Source organism: Dermacentor andersoni, chromosome 10 (genome assembly GCF_023375885.2).
Source record: "Dermacentor andersoni chromosome 10, qqDerAnde1_hic_scaffold, whole genome shotgun sequence".
NCBI lineage: Eukaryota > Metazoa > Arthropoda > Arachnida > Ixodida > Ixodidae > Dermacentor > Dermacentor andersoni.
Genome location: NC_092823.1, coordinates 38,177,556 through 38,196,930, shown reverse-complemented (window position 1 = coordinate 38,196,930; position 19,375 = coordinate 38,177,556). Strand labels below are relative to the sequence as shown.

The 19,375-nt window shown below is 45.3% G+C and overlaps 1 protein-coding gene across 3 annotated transcripts in view; it reads left to right on the top strand.

The window, feature by feature from the left end:
* LOC129381893 (uncharacterized) overlaps window positions 1-19,375 on the top strand; it is a 69,793-nt gene that overhangs the window by 20,343 nt on the left and 30,075 nt on the right. For 2 of the 3 annotated variants that reach the window (XR_011890427.1, XR_011890426.1), the window contains exon 2: window positions 5,133-5,335. Coding sequence is in view for 1 of the 3 variants with exons in the window: in XM_072284787.1 (XP_072140888.1) it covers window positions 5,133-5,335; window positions 7,543-7,665 (326 nt within the window). In the remaining 2 variants the exon portion in view is untranslated. Of the gene's footprint in view, window positions 1-5,132; window positions 5,336-7,542; window positions 7,666-19,375 lie in introns of all 3 variants that reach the window. The other variant, XM_072284787.1, reaches the window with a different exon arrangement.

Below are 19,375 nucleotides of genomic sequence, written 5' to 3'. Positions count from 1 at the left end.
CATATATCATCGCTTTTGTTTCGCGCTGATCGAGCATTCAGATGCAGAAACAAAATGTTACCGCTTTTTGTCTGATAACGTGTGCTCAAGTCGCAAGGTGTCAAGAGATCATAACTTGAAGCGTTCACTGAAGCCATGATCTCGGAGAAGCGGTATGTTGCAGTCTATTAACGATGGCCACACGAAGAAGCCAAAAGAGCTTATAGAACGAAGCTTTGAAAAAGAAATGCCAAGGTAAACTGCAATGGGCATACTTATAGCATGTCACAGAGACAATTTTTTTCACCACGTCTGTGCACAACTTGTACACTTTACAGGGCACGGCATAAGAGTTAGTAAATTTTAAATCTACATTGAGGAAGAAGGCATCTACAGACTGTTGTAGTACAGTCATCACACAGGTATTTACAAACCTCATTATTGGTTAGTCTAGCATCGCTGGCAGAAACAAGGGTTAAGATGACGAAGCAGTAAATAGCTGTTTTAAATGTCAAAGTGTCAAAGTATTTATGCCGAAGTACACAAACAAGAGAAGTCATATTCATATGTTTCCAGTTGTTATACTTGTCAAGTAACATTCTATATTGGTGGTCCATGTGCTGTAAGAAAAACGCTTAAGCGACCTTCGCCAGGTCATCCTCACAGGTAACATGCAGGATTGAAGAGTTCTCACTTTTGCGCATTAAAATCTTTCCTTGCGATACCCACATGTATTTCCAATTTTTCTCCTTTTTGAGCTTTCGAGCTTTACCCAGCAGCATCTTGTTCTCGACACACAAATGCTCATTTATGTACACGAGGTCACTTGTGTCAAATCCCAGTCTATCTGCTTTGAGAGTTTTCTTCCGAGCAGCTGACAGCAACTTTTCACGAGCAGTTCTTGAGACGAACTTTAACACAACATTAGGTTTCTTATCTTTCGAAGGCACACAATGAACTACATCAATGTCACTGTCAGTAACACTTCTGCCCGGACATTTTGCAGTGTCCGCAACAGCCTTGCCTAGGTCCTCATTAGCTGCAACTGGAAGTCCTTGAATTTCAAGGTTCATGCTTCTACTATATTGTTTCAACCCTATTATCTCCTTCCTTGCCTGTTTAAGCTCCTCCCTCAGCTCTTCGTTCGCCGCGCGGCATTCCGCAGCTTCAGCCTTAGTTTCAGCAAGTTCCTCCCTGTAACGTTCAATATCCCTCTTAAATTCTTCAAAACCATCATTCATAAACCCAGTGGAGCTACGAATGCCACCAAGTTCAGTGTGGATTTCAGTAATTGAAGCATCAACCTTCGCTACATCTTTTTTTATTTCTGTGGCGAATGCATCTAGCCTGACTACGAGCTCGGTGAGTACCTTGACAACTTCTTTGATAGTGCTAGGTTGCTTTTCCAGAGCCTTTGCAACATCCCTCAGGGCACCCTGCTCAGTTGCCGACATTGCCAAATGGCGAAAACCAACAGCGAAAAGAGCACACTGAAGAAAATTCTACGACATCAAAGTGGACAGCTGTGGCAGCAGCAGCGACGAGACTGTCAGAATTGTATATAGGAAGCTTTATAAGAAAGATTTCAACCAACCTGAAAAATTGCAGGAAGCTAGTTAGGTCTAGTCCGTACGCCGTTGCCGCTGCTGCCAGAATGACCAAAATGTTCCGGCGAATACACCGCCCCCAGAGGAAGCGATAACAGTCCGCTGATTGCTTTAAACTTGCGTAGATTGCATGTGCGTCGATTCAGTCACGTTGAAGTCATCGTGCAGAAGGCAAGTCTGCGATGCGTTGGTGATAAATGCCCGATCCTCGAGCAGGCAGCAGCACGGTCTTGGTAACTTGCCGCTCACTTGAGAAGCACAAGCCTCAAACCTGAAAAATTGCAGGAAGCTAGCTAGGTCCAGTCGGTACGCCGTCGCCGCTGCTACCAGAACTGCCAGAACCACTTTCTCGTCTGTATTTTTTAAGTCATGCGTGTGCCCGCTGTCACCTCAGTCTAACAAGGCAGTGTTGCACTGCTCAGATCTGGCAACAGCTGGCAGCATCCCTCTTGAAGGTAAACCGCCGATGTAGGATAGGATATTGATTTGTTTCAAGTTCTTCAATGAATAAAATTTCAGAGGCATCGATGACATTGCCCCCACTTCACCACACTCTTTTTTACCTTTTGACATGTCAGTGAGGTACTGCCCAATCTTATTGATCCATTGCAGTTTTCTCTAAGGTTTTGTCGGAAAACAGTTAAGTTTCCAACCACTTATGGAGTTCTTTGTGCACATGGGCACGCAGCAGCCAGTCATTTCACTGAAAAAGGAACAACCAAGCAACCGCAGCTTCTTCCTCGCACTTGTTGCCTTGCGAAGTGATACACGCAATGTCCTCCTAGGGAATAACTGGAACTCTGATTAATGTCACAATCATTGATTGTCCCGTTTCATCGACATATTGTTTCTTACAGAAAGAACAGCCAAGCATATAAATTACGTTGGAACTAGTGCAACTAAAGCTAGTTTTCACTTTGTGTTAATAGCCATTTGTGGTGCTTTTAATTTTAACGTCACTTTGAAGGTGCTTGCAGGTTTTGCACCTGGGGCGACAACATGCTTTTAATAATGGGGAATGATGTTGGCTGACTTTAGCATGCACCAACATATCTTTGAAGTTTCTGTTGCAGCGATAGGTAACCCTTGGTACATCCGGAAACACTCATTCGGTCATTCGACTGCAGGTCATTCGACTGGTCCTTCCAGAGCACTTTTAGGGTGTAAAGAAAGTCATGTAAGGTAACAATAAAGCTGTGGATCTAGCATTGAAAATATAGCTTCATTATTACTTCTGGAGTATTCTTGTGCGCCTAGTAAACTGTGGCAAAGTAGTGTGCTGTCAGTGCGCATGCATAGCTTTGTGCTATCCTGTCATAGCCCTTGTTTGCACTTGCATTGAGTTGTATTTCATTGTACTTGCTTGTCTGATTTTGATTGGCAGATATTACAATATAGCCGCCACAAATAAACAAGTATTATTCTTCTGGCAGCCTACATTCGGTGCATCTTGGATGCTGCGCTCAGCCCCCTGGCATGGTGTAGCAATGGCGATGAGAAACGTACCCACATTTTGAAGAGCAACGGATTGGCTGCTTGTGCAATTCCATAACATGTGCCACCGTTTGACAGCGCCTGTCCATCTCTATTTTAAAGCAGGAGCCGTTCCAAAGTTTTTCAAGGTGTGACCACGGTTGTACGCAATGCAAGGCAAGTCGATTAAAGAGCTGGAAAGGCTGGTGAAGTCGGGCTTGCATTCTCTTGTCGCTCACTCAGTGGGCTGAGCCGATTATGCTAGCGCCGAGAAACAACGTATCTATGCAAACTTTGGCAACTACAAGCTCACCGTAAATGCAGCATGTGTCATTGAACAGTGTCCACTTCCAGTCATCTATGATATTTTTGCAGCACCGTACAAGGGAGACGTCTACAGCAGCTTAGACGTGCCCAACGCCTGTAAATAAGTTCCATTGGATGAAGAGTCAAAGAAGTTGATGACCATCGCTACATACAGAAGGTTGCTTTCCTTCAGCTGCGTACCTTCTGGAGTGTTGTATGTACCAGCTATCTTTCAGTGCGCCATCGAAAATATGCTTGACTGTCCAACAAGCGTACAAGCATATTTGGATGACTGTCTGGTGGCAGAATGGAAACTCAACAGTGGATCAATCTCAAGGCGTCCTCCAGCATTTCCGTGAATGTGACATCAAAATGCGGGAGAATAAGTGTTCCTTCGTAAAGTCGGAAGTATCGTACCTAGGACACAAAATCACCAGCGGCAAACTTCAGCCGCTGGAGAAGAACCTGAAAGCTGTGATGAACGCACCAAGTCGGGAGAATTTGAGCGAGCTACACTCTTGCATAGATCTGCTCGCTTATTAGAGCAATTTTGTTCCAAGCATAGCAATGACGCTTGCTTCGTTGTGCGACCTTCGGAAGAAGAATTGCCATTCGAAATGCTCTTCAAAGCAGCAACAGCTCTTTCAACAATCTAAGAAACCGTTCCATCATGCCAGAATGCTCATGCATTTTGATGTGACCAAGTCGCTGCGCCTCGAGTGCGGCACATCTCTGCGTTGTACAAAAGTGTTTTTTTCCCTTCGCATTGCCGCCATTGACAAACCTATGGGGTTCTGTCTGTAAACACATAAAGGGAAAATCAGAATCCACCCAATCGTAGCAGTTGCTATAATGGAAAGCCATATGGGTTCCTTGAAAGAAAAGCCTCGCAGTTGAATGAAAATTCGTACTAGTTGAGGACTCTAACCTGGGACCACCGCCTTTCCATGGAAGCAGCTCTACCATCTGAGCTAACCAGGCAGCTATAGGGCGAAGTCGAAGTCTCTTCTTGGAGAGAGAGTTCTTCAACGGCCTTAAACGGCAACGACGCAGACATCTTAGATAAGCTTCATGGCCAAGCAGGTACTGTGGTTTGGCACACAACGAAAAAGCCAGGAGAGATATGAAAACCATACCTTGTCCTCACTTTTAACTGAATGTGTCTGTCCACGAAAGACACTGTAGCTTTCCTCAGCATTCAGTGACACTGGACATTTCAAACCCGATATGCTCCAAATGCCAGCAGTTTGGGCATAGCTCACAGTCTTGCCATGGGAAACTTGCGTGTGTGCTAATGCAGTGAACATGAACACAACTTGTACAACCACGCGAATGCATTCGTGAAGTGCCCTAACTGGCAGTGGTCCACATGCTGACTGCTTTCATGCACGAATAATTTTCAGAAAAGGAAATGCAATAATCCTGCTACAGCTTCAAGAAAACATATACATAAACGGCAATATAAAGAACTTTAACATAACAAAAATCTCTATATAACAAAGTATATAACAATCATGACCTCCTATTTATAGAACACCGTGTATTTCAAACCTCAATATAACGAAGTGTGTGTATACTATTTCAATAAAGAAATTCCACTGCCGCCGCAATGGGATGTCGAGACAGTAAATAGAAACTTCCACGGACACAGATGGTCAGGTTATTGAATTACCGTATTTTCCGGTGTATAAGCCACATTTCTTTTTCTGAAATTTTCGTCAGTGAGTCTTATACACTGCTGCGACTTATATATGGCTTTTTTTAAAGGACTGCTGTCAAGATGACATTGGATGCTATGGCCTCCCGAAAATGCACTTGGCTGACCTCCTCTGGCAGTTGCTACAGGTTGTGTGCACACTATGGAGGTACGGGGGTTTTCTCGTGATCAAGTTGCTGAGTGCAGTGCGAGAAGGACGGAGCAGCACTGTGGAGTTGAAGTCGTCGCATCTGCAGATCGCTGTCAAGATAAGGCATGCATCATTGCACAATCTAAGCAGTTGCTACCAGAGTGTATCCCGTGCTGCCACTTTCCCGTTTTCCACACTTGTGCACGATTCAGCTTACCATGGCACGCGTTCACTCGCACATACAGTATCTGCGGCACACGGGGACAATGTTATCGCCCTTGGACTTTGTCGGTACATCGCGGCCACTGCGACGGCAGAAATGTGCCTGGGGTGTCCATATCGTTGCTTGCATGTGGCTCGCGTTCACAAAGTGAAATGTCACTATTTTTTTTTTTAAGATCGCTTACCGAATGAACAGGTGCCTCTTATACACCGGTGCAACCTATATATGGCTGTTTCTTGGAAATACTGCCATTTTGAGGGTAGTGCGACTTATAGACCGGAAGGTGAAGTACAAGCGGCTTCTTTCAAAACTGACTTCTCAAGTCACGTGCCGCGCAGCAAAAGGGACTGCCGAAGTCGAGCCACTTCAAGCTCCGTACTAAGTCCAAGTGCGATAAGATCCTGTCGCTCCCCACACACTGTTTGCTTTCAAGGGCCCCTCTCCAGGTCGGGGCATTCTGAGCTGGCAAGCACATTGCATACGTTGTGCGCTAATGATCTTGTCTGCTAAATATTACTTTGCTTCGTGCCACGGAAAGATTAGAAATTTCAAACCGAACGCTGTTTGCCGTTCCCGTCGCGGCCGCCATGCTTCAAGCCTGAAGGTGACATACACATACTAGTGTGGCTACGCACACGTGTTTGTGCTGTGAAGTCACTCGTAGGGACACGTGACCTCGAGAATTATTCAAGGGAACATCTGTTATTTGTGTAATCTGTTGCTTGAGTAGACGAATTAAACTTTAGAGAAATAATGAAACACACAAACTCAATGTTTGTGTTTTTTGTTTTACTTTGCACTGCGGCAAGAGAGATTTACTTCCATTTCGTCTGCTTGTTCCCACGTCATGGAGCCGCACGCAGACATCGAAATTATTTTCTACTGTGTTGCAGCGCAATGTTGCTCTTTGATCCACTTGTGTCTGCCTCAGTGTTCGTGTAGCACTTATTTATACTGCTAGTCGGGTATGCTCGTGGACAGCATGAAAAATCGTGTGCTCCACAAAATGAGACAATCACTACAGCTCGCGTGTGACGCCATCAGTGGAAGTGTGCGGCACCATAAAAATGTGACGAGAAAAAAAATGAAGGCAGGGCCTGTGACGTATACGACATGTTTCTTGAGCTCTGGCATGTGACAACACCGGGAATTAATTTTGCTTGCGGAGGCTAGACAGGGCAAGTGAAGAGAGTGTGTCGCTTGGCAGTGGCGCTCGCCTCCTGAAATCCTGGGTTTGTATCACTGAAGTATTTCCATCTCAGCTATTAATGTGATAGCGTTAAGGGCCCTGTGCCACAGAAAATCTGGCATCGGACGTCGGTTCGGCAAAAAAAATTCTCGAACCACACATACCAAGGCCCTCCTTGTGGCCCAAGGAAGCTACTGAAATAATTGAATTTCTCAAGCCAAAATACATCGAAAAATCATAATGTACGACTTACACACAATGTACAGACATGATAGCATCGGATTGTAATTTGACTACACTAGAAAAGATAATTCCGTTGGGCAAAAATTTAATGAAACCGCTTTTCCAGCATATTTTCTATTCATTAGACTGGCCACGGCATCCGCCATGTGCACGCGAAAGTGTGGCTGGCTTCGTTTAATTTGTACCGCTGACTTGAAGATGTCATGGCATAAAACCGTATCGTTCATCACCGACTCCCAAATTCATCAAAATGCGCTCGTCCTGTCAATAGGGCTCGTCCCTGTCATTTCTCAGCATTGACCTTGTGTCTCCGTGCAAACTTTTTCAGTATTCATCAAAATGATTTGTTTTCTCCTTCAAATTTACTTTTTTCTTTTGCCCGATAATATGCATAATTCTGTGCCCCCTTTCCATGTAAGAAAAGTCTTGGTGACTGTACTTATTTGCATAAAAGGTAGTTTCAGTACCATGAAATTTCAATATAATGAAGCACATTGGCAATTTTAACGACTTCATTATATCGAAATATAACTATCTTTCCAAAGTGTGCACAAGGCATGTACAGTTTTCAAGCATTAACTGTGCCAATGCAGCTCACAGGGTTGCGAGGCAGCATGTGGTGTCCACAGGAGGACAGTATAGCTTTGCTGACCTCACCCTATTCTCCACCCACAGTAAGCCCCACTGCATATGCATGGTTTGGAACAGTAAAAATTCCGCAGAAACTGTAGTGGAGCAACCAGCCATCTCCTCCTCCAACTCGCCAACGCTCCCAGTGCTCTGGCCAAGCCCATGGAGGTAAGCTGTTTTGACTCATGCCAAACCACAAGACCCCTCTTGTACAGATGAGGTGAAGATCATCTAGCATTACCTACTGAAGTACAGTTAAACCACGTTACTACAAATACCACATTAACAAAGTTTTCAGAAATCCCCTCCTGACTTATAGTTTCAATGTAAAGGTATTTCAGTACTCCAAACTTCAGAATACTGAACTTTTCAGAATAACGATCATTATTCAGTTTCCCTGTGAGGTTAACAATGCTTCAGTACCATGAGCTAATATTTAGAAATCTGAGGATTCCTGATTTCTTGATTCTTGATAATGAGGGAATAATCTAGAGGAGTTTGACATCCCACAAGTAATGCCGGAAGAAGTAAAGAAAGCTTTGGGAGCTATCCAAAGGTGGAAGGCAGCTGGGGAGGATCGGTTAACAGCAGATTTGTTGAAGGATAGTGGGCAGATTATTTTAGAAGAACTGGCCACTCTGTATACGCAATGCCTCATGACCTGCAGCGTACCGGAATCTTGGAAGAACGGCAACATAATCTTAATCCATTAGAAAGGGGACGCCAAAGACTTGAAAAATTATAGACTGATCACCCTACTGTCCATTGCCTAGAAAGGTAGGCAATGGACAGCAAGATGACAGTAATGACAGTAAGATAGATGACAGTAAGATGACAGTAAGGTAATTGCAAATGGAATCAGGAACACCTTAAGGCTGTTTCATATGGTGCGATTGGGGCGAAAAAAATCGTTCTGCCGCGTGCGTGATAGTGATTTTCGCTGACAGCTTTCACATGCGTTTGCGGCAGCGCGATTACCGTCGCAGCAATGTGCAAGGTTGCCTCCTGCTCACGAAGTATCCATGCCTGCATCGTCCAATAAAAACAGCATGGAAACTAGTCAAATATTCGAATTTTCCTATTTTTGTTCGATAATAGAATAAGTACACCATTTTTAATGTTTAAAAGCGTTGAGACTTTACGACAGCTTGCAGATACGGTGAGTGAGGAGCTGCACAACACCGCAAGTGTTATGAGCGTGCGGCTGGTGCGGCGTCGGTGGGCTGGTTTCGTTGTTACTATAAAAGCCGCAATGTTTTTTCCTGGATGAGTATTTGCTTTTGGAGAAGAACAAACTACTGTTAAGTGTGCATGCATATAAGCAGCTGGCGCAATTTTTAGGGATGAAGAGGTTAAAGACGGCGGCGATCAAGTGTGTATGTGTTTTATGTTGAAGCGGCGTCCTTCTCCCGACCTGGATAGCGTGCAGCTTCTTTCAAACAAATTGTGTAAGCGGAAGAAAAGAAAAAATGTTTATGAAGCTCCTAAACCGCAAAAGCTGGTGGGTACACCCAAAATATAGCTAGAACTGATGCGCGACTATGCTCCACAGAGTTAACAATGCACGGTAAAACACACCTTGCCCCTCCCACATCGCACCGATCGTTGCGGCTGAGCGACGGCGCGACCAACTTGTTGGAATCCAGTCGTGGAGAGCCTACGACGTTGTGGCGGTCGCTGAGCGACGGAATTCGCTGTGTTGCTGACTGAAAATCAAGCCATGTGAAACAGCCTATAGACTTCTGTCGACCAAAGGACCAGGCAGGATTTTGTAAAGGCTACTCAACAATAGACCATATTCACACTATCAATCAGGTGATAGAGGAATGTGCAGAATGTAACGAACTCTTATATGTAGCTTTCGTTGCTTACGAGAAAGCATTTGATCCAATCGAAAAGTTAGCAGTCATGCAGGCATTACAGAATCAAGGTGCAGATGAGTCGTATGTAAAAATACTGAAAGATATCTATAGCGGCTCCACAACCACCGTAGTCCTCCCTAAAGAAGCAACAAAATCCCAATAAAGGAAGGCATCAGGCAGGGAGGTACAATCTCTCCAATGCTATTCACAGCGTGTTTGCAGGAGGTATTCAGACCTGGATTGGGAAGAATTGGGGATAAGAGGTAATTGAGAATACTTTAGTAACTTGCAATTCGCTGATGATATTGCCTTGCTTTGTAACTCAGGGGACCAGTTGCAATGCATGCTCACTGACCTATACAGGCAAAGCAGAAGGGTGGGTCTAAAAATCTGCAAAAAACTAAAGTAATGTTTAACAGTCTGAGAAGAGAGCAGCCGTTTACGATAGGTAACAAGGCACTGGAAGTGGTAAGGGAATACATCTACTTAGGGCAGATAGTGACTGCCGATCCGGATCTTGAGACTGAAATAGTCAGAATAAGAATGGGCTGGGGTGCATTTGGCAGCCGTTCTCAGATCATGAACAGCAGGTTGCCATTATCCCTCAAGAGAAAAGTGTATAACAGCTGTGTCTCACCAGTACTCACGTACGGGGCAGAAACCTGGAGGCTTACGAAAAGGGTTCTACTTAAATTGAGGACGATGCAGGGAGCTACGGCAAGAAGAATGATGGGTGTAACATTAAGGGGGGGATAAGAAGAGAGCAGATTGGGTGAGGAAAGAAATGCGAGTTAATGACATTTTAGTTGAAATCAAGAAAAAGAAATGTGCATGGGCGGGGCATGTAATAAGGAAGGAAGATAACTGATGGTCATTAGGGGTTACGAATGGGACTCCAAGAGAAGGGAAGCATGGCAGGGGGCGGCAGAAAGTTAGGTGGGTGGATGAGATTAAGAAGGTTGCAGGGACAACATGGCCGCAATTAGCACATGACCTGGGCAGTTGGAGAAGTATGGGAGAGGCGTTTGCCCTGCAGTGGGGGTAGCCAGGCTGATGAAGATGATGATTTTCATATATCTTTTACAGCAGCCGAAGCAGTAAGCTAGCAAACATGGCGCAGAGAGCGGACGTAGCGGCGCATGATTTCGGAAAACCTGAGAGGGTGCTCAAGAAAAAAAGAATGTGGGCGAGCGGAGGTGACTGCGCATCAGGTTTTGTAAGCGCTTGCTCCACCCAGAAAAGTGTTGCCTAGCAATGGAACCGCGTCTCTTTCTTGTTTCAGCCTTCTTTCTACGCACCCTTCTTTCTTTCATGCTTCTTTTGGTGGCAATGCTAGCTATGCATGCGGTGAAATGTAACCTCCGTACTTGCGGGGATGCCACGCAGTCACACTTTGCACTTTCCAGCCGTGCTTGTGTTTTGACATAGTTCAGGTGTCTGCCTTGAGCTAGAAAGTTGCGGTATCCACCCCAAGAAATGTCAAATATAAGCAAAAAGCAAGAGACATTCCATTTCGGAGGTGACATGAAGCTACCTTTTTGTCAGTAGTTTTCTCAACGTCAGCATATGTTTTGCGCACGTCACTCTTATTATATTGTGCTTCGGTGGTGCGTGGCAGCGGAATCCATGGAAAATTGCAACAGCGCGTGTTCAGACCCAACAGCGACGTTTTCGTGGATAGCTCATATGCTGACACCTTGTGAACTAATGGGCTGATGGGCGGAATGGTTAATTTTGGGGCTTTCACTATAACAGTCTTTCAGAATAATGAAAAAATTTATCACAGCGTCCTGAAGTTCGAAATCTTAGATGTCTTATTAAATACTGACAACATTGAAGTGCTTTTATTCCACATTCCCCAGATGTAATGGCAATTGCTGTACAGTCAACATGGGAGTATCCATATGTCACTTGAAGCTGTATCCATACGAGCTATTTTATTTAACAAGACAATAACTGTGTGTTCTAATATACACCACAGATCACCGGTTTGTCCGCGTCCTTCCCCATACGTCCTTGTTGGAGACCTGCACTTAAAGCTCACTGTGGGGCAGGTTGGCATGTGATATTATTGGTGAACTTATTGAGAATTTTCAGATGTGCTATGGGACAAGTATAAGTAATACAAAGTAGTCTACTTATTTCTAGCAGTGTATATAATAGTTTCTTCTAAAGAGTCGTCACATCCTTTGCATGCTCACTTCCTTGCATGCAATGGCTGATGATTAAAAAGCCTCTTAAGAAGTGGTAATGTTCCAGTGCTACTAGAGGGAATTGAAGAGTATGCATGTCCCTTATGTTTAAAGTGGTGGTGTCTGTGTGTTTTGCAAACTGGGATAAATTCAAGCAGCTTTCCAGCCTGACACCTCCATGAGCATAACTCTTCATAGGTGAAATGACATGCGGCATACTTTGAGCTGCACGCAAAATCGCCCCTCGATGTTCAAGCACTCAAGTCAACCCAAATCCTTTGTTAGGTGAGGAATGCAAATTGGCATCACAAAGAGTAGAATAAGACCTGGGTTTTAATTTAGTGTACCCAACATTTAAAATTCCAATTCCTTTTAAACAATGAAGAGGAACTTCAAGATGTGTGCGTCTGAAAGCAAAAAAGGAGTAATTGGTCAAGGTGCATTTAGTCCATAAACTCTCACATATTCTACAAACTGTAGCACGCTGTGCAAAGTAATACAGCTAACACCCTCACCCTTGTTTATGTCACGGGCTATATACTGCGAGAGCAAGGCTAGATATTTGGCGCACATTTGCGTGGATGTCTAGTTGACAACAGTACTGGAAAAAATTTCTTGCACACAAGCATGACTGCTGAATTAAAATCAGTTTGACCATTCCCCATGTTAGGACCAGTGAGTGTTTCTTTGTCATTGCAATTGTACTTATTTTAACCATGGGACATGCACATTTTGTCCCCAAGAGTGTTTTTAAGAAAATCTTTGTCTTCTTTTTCTTTTACAGTGAAGCTGTTAGCATCTCGGTGTCTGTCCTTGAGCATAAATTATCATTGGCAATGGCTCATCCCCCACGCAATGCAGAGGCTACAAGCACTCGGCAAAGTGAAGCGATCAGTGCAAACAATCATTGAAATATCTTGTGCAACAAACAGAACAGCTTACGTTTAAATAAAGTACAAGCTCAAAACAAGCACCTCAACCATAAATTAAGCTTTGCATAGTGCCCTTAGCAGTTGTACCGGTGGTTTTGTAAGAGTTTCGCTGGGCATCCATTTCCTCGGGGCTTCTATAGTGAGTCAGTTTTTTTTTTTTATTCTGGACTTATACACCAGCATGTTTAGTCTGCTTTACTACATGAATTATCTGTTTGTTTTTTATCATTATCTTGAGCCAACCAATCACGATTATCTTGTCCCGCTATGGCCTCAGTAGGATTTGTGTCATTAATTCCCTAAATCATTATCGCCATTTAATGAACAATATTTGCTGGCAGATTATTCATGCCTGAAAAGGGTCGTGAAAATGTTAGTATAGTTAAGAGTCTGAAAAATGTTTTTACAAAAACCTTATAATACATACCTTGCTGCCCATGGACAGTTAAATTTGCCGTTATGGTAGTCTGTACACCTACACTTTCAAAATGCAGGTTGCTGTGCTTCAGGCTATGTCAAGATGAAAGTACAGTCGCTGCCAGCACTGAATATGCATTTGGCAACTTTCATACGGGTGGTATGCCGTGCTTGCAGTCCACCTCAGCAATGAAGATTAGTTACAGCAGACAATTCTGAAAAATTGCCCGTGATGTATAGTCTGAGGCTTTATAGGGAAGGAGGACTCTCTCTTTCATGGTCAACGCAAGATGGGCACCTTGTGTATATGTTTGTGGGGTTCCTAGCTATGTTATTCAGAGGCTTATTCTTGCAGAGTGCTTGTTTTGGTATTGTATTGGGAACACCGGCTGCTGCGTCCTTTTGATCAGGGCACATTCCCTTATATTTATGTTGCCCTGTGGCATTCATTGTCCTGAAGACCACAAAACAATGAAAACTGGGCACAGGCATAAACTACGTATAACATCTGCCAACATTGGATGCAGACAGTTTTGGTCAAGTTTGTGATATAAGAAGATAAATATGCTAAGCAACTGACAGTATTGTAGATTACTTTGTTGCAGTGCGTATACAAGCATACCTTTATCTAAAAAATATGACGTGTGTCATCAAAACATTAGTGGAAACATTACACTTTGCAGTAGTGGCTGTATGGCCGAATGCTACACACCAACTCAACTCGCTTTGCAATGTTAAAGCACAACTCGCTTTGCAATTTTCTTTAGCAAATGCTAAGTTGCCTGCTGAAACTCTGGTGCAAAAGGAATCCTGAGTAGCTTGTTAAAGAGAATCTTGCCAAGCCCATAAGTATGCCAGGATCAAAGGTGCTGCAATTGCCACCGTAGTTCAGCAACACAACGAAAAATAAGGAGAAGGAGACGAAGCCATCAATTTCAGCAACGGCACCCAGGAAGCTTGACTGCAGTTTCCAGGTTTCACTGACTTTACGGACAACCTGTTCCACAATGTGTGTAACATGTGTGAAAGAATTAACACGGCAAGCTGGGCGAGTTGGTGATTGAACAGGTTCCTATGGGCGGGCAGCACAACCCGGATGAAAGATGAGAGGAAGTATACAATGCGAGCACAATACGAGCGTATTGTGTACTTCCTCTCGTCTTTCATCCGGGTGGTGCTTTCCACCCATAGGAACATGTGTGAAAGACTGCGGCCTAACTTTACGAAAACACTATATGCATAGTTTTGGCAAAACGAAGCCAACCAGACATTTTGCTTGTGATGACTATGCTTACAAAAGCTGAACCTTAGCCAATTTTTTTGAAATATACAGCCAAAACCTATTATAGCGAACAACCTTAAATAGCTTGACCTATCAGGTGATTTGGTATACACAAACTCACCTATAACGTACCCAGATAAGCTTTTTTTGTTATGCAATTCTAAAATACCGATTTGTTCTTAACCCTTTGGGGGGCGATTTTTTTTCGCCAAATGTGACTACCCAGGGTCGATGTTTTTTATTGCAGATTCCAATTCTCTTTAGAAACTTACTTCAAAAAAAATTACCATAATGTTTTTAGGGTGACCATAAAGTGAGAAAAAAGTATTTTGCATTGGTATATTATGTACTCTTAATTCATGAATAACAACAATAAAAAAGGAAATAAACTTATAAGAAAGAAAGATTTGATTCATTGTTATACACATTGTTAAAGGCTTTGAAAATGTGCACGTGAGAATATTTCGCAAGACTCAAATGTTCCTGCTCTTAAACTAATATGTACATCCATAGCGTAATCGAACTGCGTAGGTGCGCGCACTCAAGGAAACTGTGGTTGTGTGCCCATCAAAAAAGCAAAACATGTGACAAACTTCCAGTTTTCATCTTATTGCCAACCAGAGGCAATTAGTTTTCGTGAGTGTCCAAAAAAAAACAAAGCAACAGAAACACATGCACCCTTGTGCATGCATCCTTCCTATGCACATCCTTCACATCATTCCTGTGCACACCCTTGTGAGCACGAAACGAGTGAGAAAGAAGCGGTAGCCCTTTGAGTGATTAGTAATGAGATAGCCATCAGTTTTGCGAGCGAAAGACGCTGAAACCGCCTGCGAAACAAAAGCCAAACTGCCGCCTACCCGCACGAGCGGTAGTGTATTGTCACGTAGTAGTGACGGTGAAGAAAGCAGCCAAGCTGGGAAAGATGAAACTAGTGTTTTATTGGGCAAACTTGTGCCCTAAAAAACAAGCTACACTCAAAGAATGGCAACAGCGCCAAGCACGATCGGTGATCGGTGAAAATCTGATGAGCGAGTCAAGCGCGTCGGCTTTTATAGATCAGTCGTCGAATGTTCCAGAGTAATCTCTGGGACCCGCGTGCCTTCCACATATTTCTACGCCATTCGCGTTGCGCATGCATGCAATCAGATTACACAAGGTTCGGCGACAACAGACAGCGAATAGAAGCATTGATAACATTCTAGAAACTTCCAATACATGTAGACACGTCCTGCGCTGAGCGATATAATTTCTTAGACTGGTAAAAGCGTTCACCCATAAAAGATAAACGAGTTCCCGTGTCAATTCCTCCCTCTCATAAGGCAACGTCCCGCTGCTACAAACATAAGGGGAGGTGAAACAAAAAAGGGCACTTTTTAATCAAAGTAACAAAACAAAGAAACAAAGTCTAAGGTGACACAGTCCAAAAAGAAGTCCAAAGTTTGGCTATGCGACGTCCCCAAAGTTCGTTAGTGCTGGTGGAACGGCTTAAGTCGCAACACATGAACTACTTCAGGTCGTGAGCGGCGCCACTGTGAAAGTGAAATGCCGTCTCGCACGAGCTCGTAATCGAGTGCGCCAATGCGTTGGATGATCTTGTATGGTCCGAAATAGCGACGTAAAAGCTTCTCGCTCAGTCCTTGTCGGTGTATAGGGGTCCAAACCCAAACACGGTTGCTGGGCTGGTACTCAACGTAGCGTCGTCGACGTTGGCTGTCACTCCTCTGCTGATTCTTGATCTGCAGGCGGGCGAGGTGTTTGGCTTCTTTGGGGCACTGGAGATAGGTGGCGACGTCAAGAATCTCTTTGTCGCAGATGTGCGGCAGCATGGCGTCAAAAGTAGTCGTCAGATTCCTGCCGAAACCAGCTTTAACTGCCTGATCTGTGTTGTTCCTTGCACCGCCGTGTTGTAAGCGAAGGTTACATACGGCAGGACGGCATCCCAGGTCTTGTGTTCTACGTCGACGTACATTGCTAGCATGTCGGCGAGGGTTTTGTTCAGGCCCTCCGTGAGACCATTCATCTGCGGGTGGTAGGCAGTTGTCCTCCTGTGGCTTGTCTGGCTGTATTGCAGAATGACTTGGGTTATCTCTGCTGTAAAGGCCGTTCCTCTCTCGGTGATGAGGACTTCTGGGGCACCATGTTGCAGCAGGATGTTCTCGAGGAAAAATTTCGCCACTTCGGCTTTGCTGCCTTTTGGGAGAGCTTTAGTTTCAGGGAAGCGGGTGAGATAGCCCGTCGCCACGATGATCCACTTACTTCCGGATGTTGACGTTGGAAACGGTCCCAGCAAATTCATCCCGATCGGCTGTAGTAATCCTGCTGGCCATGTCGGTGGTGTCTTGCGTCGCTGACAGTCTCGGCATGTCTTGAAGTAACGGGCAACGTTGGCGGTCAGACGCGGCCAGTAATACGCTTCCTGTATCCTTGACAGCGTCCGGGAGAATTTGTGGTGCCCAGTGGTCGGATCGTCGTGTACGGCATGGAGTACTTCTGGATGCAGCGCTGATGGAACAGCAAGAAGGTAGCTGGCGCGGACTGGCGAGAAGTTGTTCACGAGCAGGTTGTTTTTTAGCGTGAATGAAGACAATCCGCGCTTAAATGCCCTAGGGACAACGTCGGTGTTCCCTTCCAAATACTCGACGATTCCTTTTAGCTCCAGGTCTGCTCATTGCTGTTTAGTGAAGGCTTCCACGCTTATTATTCTGAGGAAGGCGTCTTTGTACTCGTCATCTTGCGGCAGGGGATCTATGGGGGCGCGTGATAGGCAGTCGGCGTCACTGTTTTCGTCCGGACTTGTAGATTACCGCGACGTCATATTCTTGCAGTCTGAGGCTCCACCCCGCCAGCCGTCCTAAAGAGTCCTTTAACTTAGCTAGCCAACACAACGCCTGATGGTCGCTGACAACTTTGAATGGCCTGCCATATACGTAAGGGCGGAATTTTGCTGTAGCCCAAATGATCGCGAGGCATTCCTTTTCAGTCGTAGAATAATTGCCTTCCGCTTTTGACTGCGACCGGCTAGCATAAGATCTCACCCGTTCAAGTCTGTCTTTCCTCTGGACTAGGACGGCACCAAGGCCTAGGCTACTGGTGTCAGTATGGATTTCGGTATCAGCGTCTTCGTCGAAGTGTGCAAGTACCGGCGGTGTCTGAATGCGTCATTTGAGTTCTTGAAATGCATTTGCCTGAGGTGTTTCCCACTTGAACTCGACATCACATTTGGCTAGATGTGTTAGTGGCTCAGCGATGCGAGAGAAGTCCTTGACAAAGCGCCTGTAGTAGGCGCACGTGCCAAGGAATCTACGCTGTGCCTTTTTGTCGGTGGGCTGCAAGAACTTTGCGATGGCAGCTGTCTTCTGCGGGTCGGGGCGTACTCCAGATTTGCTGATGACGTGGCCTAGAAACAGAAGCTCACCGTAAGCGAAGCAGCACTTTTCCGGCTTCAGAGTGAGCCCTGATGACTTGATGGCCTCTAATATTGTCGCAAGCCGCCTAAGGTGATCGTTGAAATTTCCGGCGGAGACAACGACGTCGTCCAAGTAAACAAGACGCGTCTGCCACTTCAATCCTGCTAACACCGTGTCCATGACGCGCTGAAACATTGCAGGCGCCGAGTATAGTCCGAATGGCATGACCTTGAACTCGTAGAGGTCGTCTCGCGTGATGAAGGCGGTCTTTTCGCGATCTCTCTCGTCGACTTCTATTTGCCAGTAGCCAGACTTGAGGTCCATCGACGAGAAGTATTTAGCGTTGCAGAGCCGATCCAATGCATCGTCTATCCGTGGAAGGGGGTGTACGTTGTTCTTCGTGATCTTGTTCAATCGACGATAATCGATGCAGAAACGTAGGGTTCCGTCCTTTTTCTTCACCAGGACTACAGGAGATGCCAACGGACTTTTCAATGTCTGGATGATGTTGTCGCGCAGCATTTCGTCGACTTGATGCCTAATAGCTTCACGTTCTCGCATCAAAACTCGGTAAGGGCTCTGGTGGAGTGGTCGAGTGCACTCTTCGTTTATTATGTGATGCTTTGCAACTGGTGTTTGTTGAATCCTCGATGATGTGGAAAAGCAGTCTGCATTGTCGGAGAAGACTTCTGAGCTGTTGCTGTTTACTTATGGTGAGACCTGGATTTACGTTGAAGTCTGGTTCAGGAACTATGGTCGTCGGGGTAGAAGTGGCAGAATCCGAGAGGACAAACACTTTGCTGGTTTTGAGAAGTTCCTTGACGTACGCGATCATCGTGCCCTTGTTGATGTGCTTGAACTCCTGGCTGAAGTTTGTCAGCAACACTTTCGTTTTTCCTCCGTGCAGTCGAGCCATCCCTCTTGTGACGCAAATTTCATTGTCTAGCAGTAGTCGTTGGTCACTCTCTATGACTCCTTCTACGTCGGCAGGTGTTTTGGAAATGACAATGCTGGAGCGGGGCGGGATGCTGACTTGATTTTCGAGCACGATCAAGGCATGGTGGCTACCAGAGCTCTCCGGTGGTATCGCTTGATCTTCCGACAGGGTTATCGACTTCGACTTCAGGTCGATGACTGCGCCGTGTTGGTTAAGGAAGTCCATGCCGAGAATGACGTCGTGTGAACATTGTTGGAGGATAACGAAGGTGGCAGGGTAAGTCCGGTCGTGAACAGTAATTTTTGCCGTGCAAATTCCAGTCAGCGTGATGAGGTGTCCTCCAGCGGTCTGAATTTGAGGGCCTTCCTTCCCATGCAGTCTTAACTTTCTTCAACTGGGCGGCGATGGTTCCACTCATGACGGAGTAATCTGCTCCTGTGTCTACTAAGGCGGTGACGGCGTGGCCGTGCAGAAGCACATCGAAGTCGATGGTTCTTTGTCTTGCGTTACAGTTAGGTCTTCGCGTCTGATCACGGCTGCGTCGCATTGACCTGTGGCTGGTACGTGGCGTAGTCAGGTTGCCTTTCATCGGTGTATTCTTTGCTTCCGGACTTCGTCAGGACAGTGGTGTGTCATGTCGTCGAGGTAGTCTCTTTGGCGTCTTCGTGGGTGGCGGAGGATTTTCATCAGTTCGACAAACAGCAACCACACCTCCATCGGTTGCTGCTTTTAGTTTTCTGGATATGGGCTCGCAGAGCGGCTCCGGGCTGGACCAGTGTATGGTCGGCGCTGCGGTGACAGGTAGCAGCCTGGTCATGGCAAACAGGGCGGTCGTCGAGGGCTCCA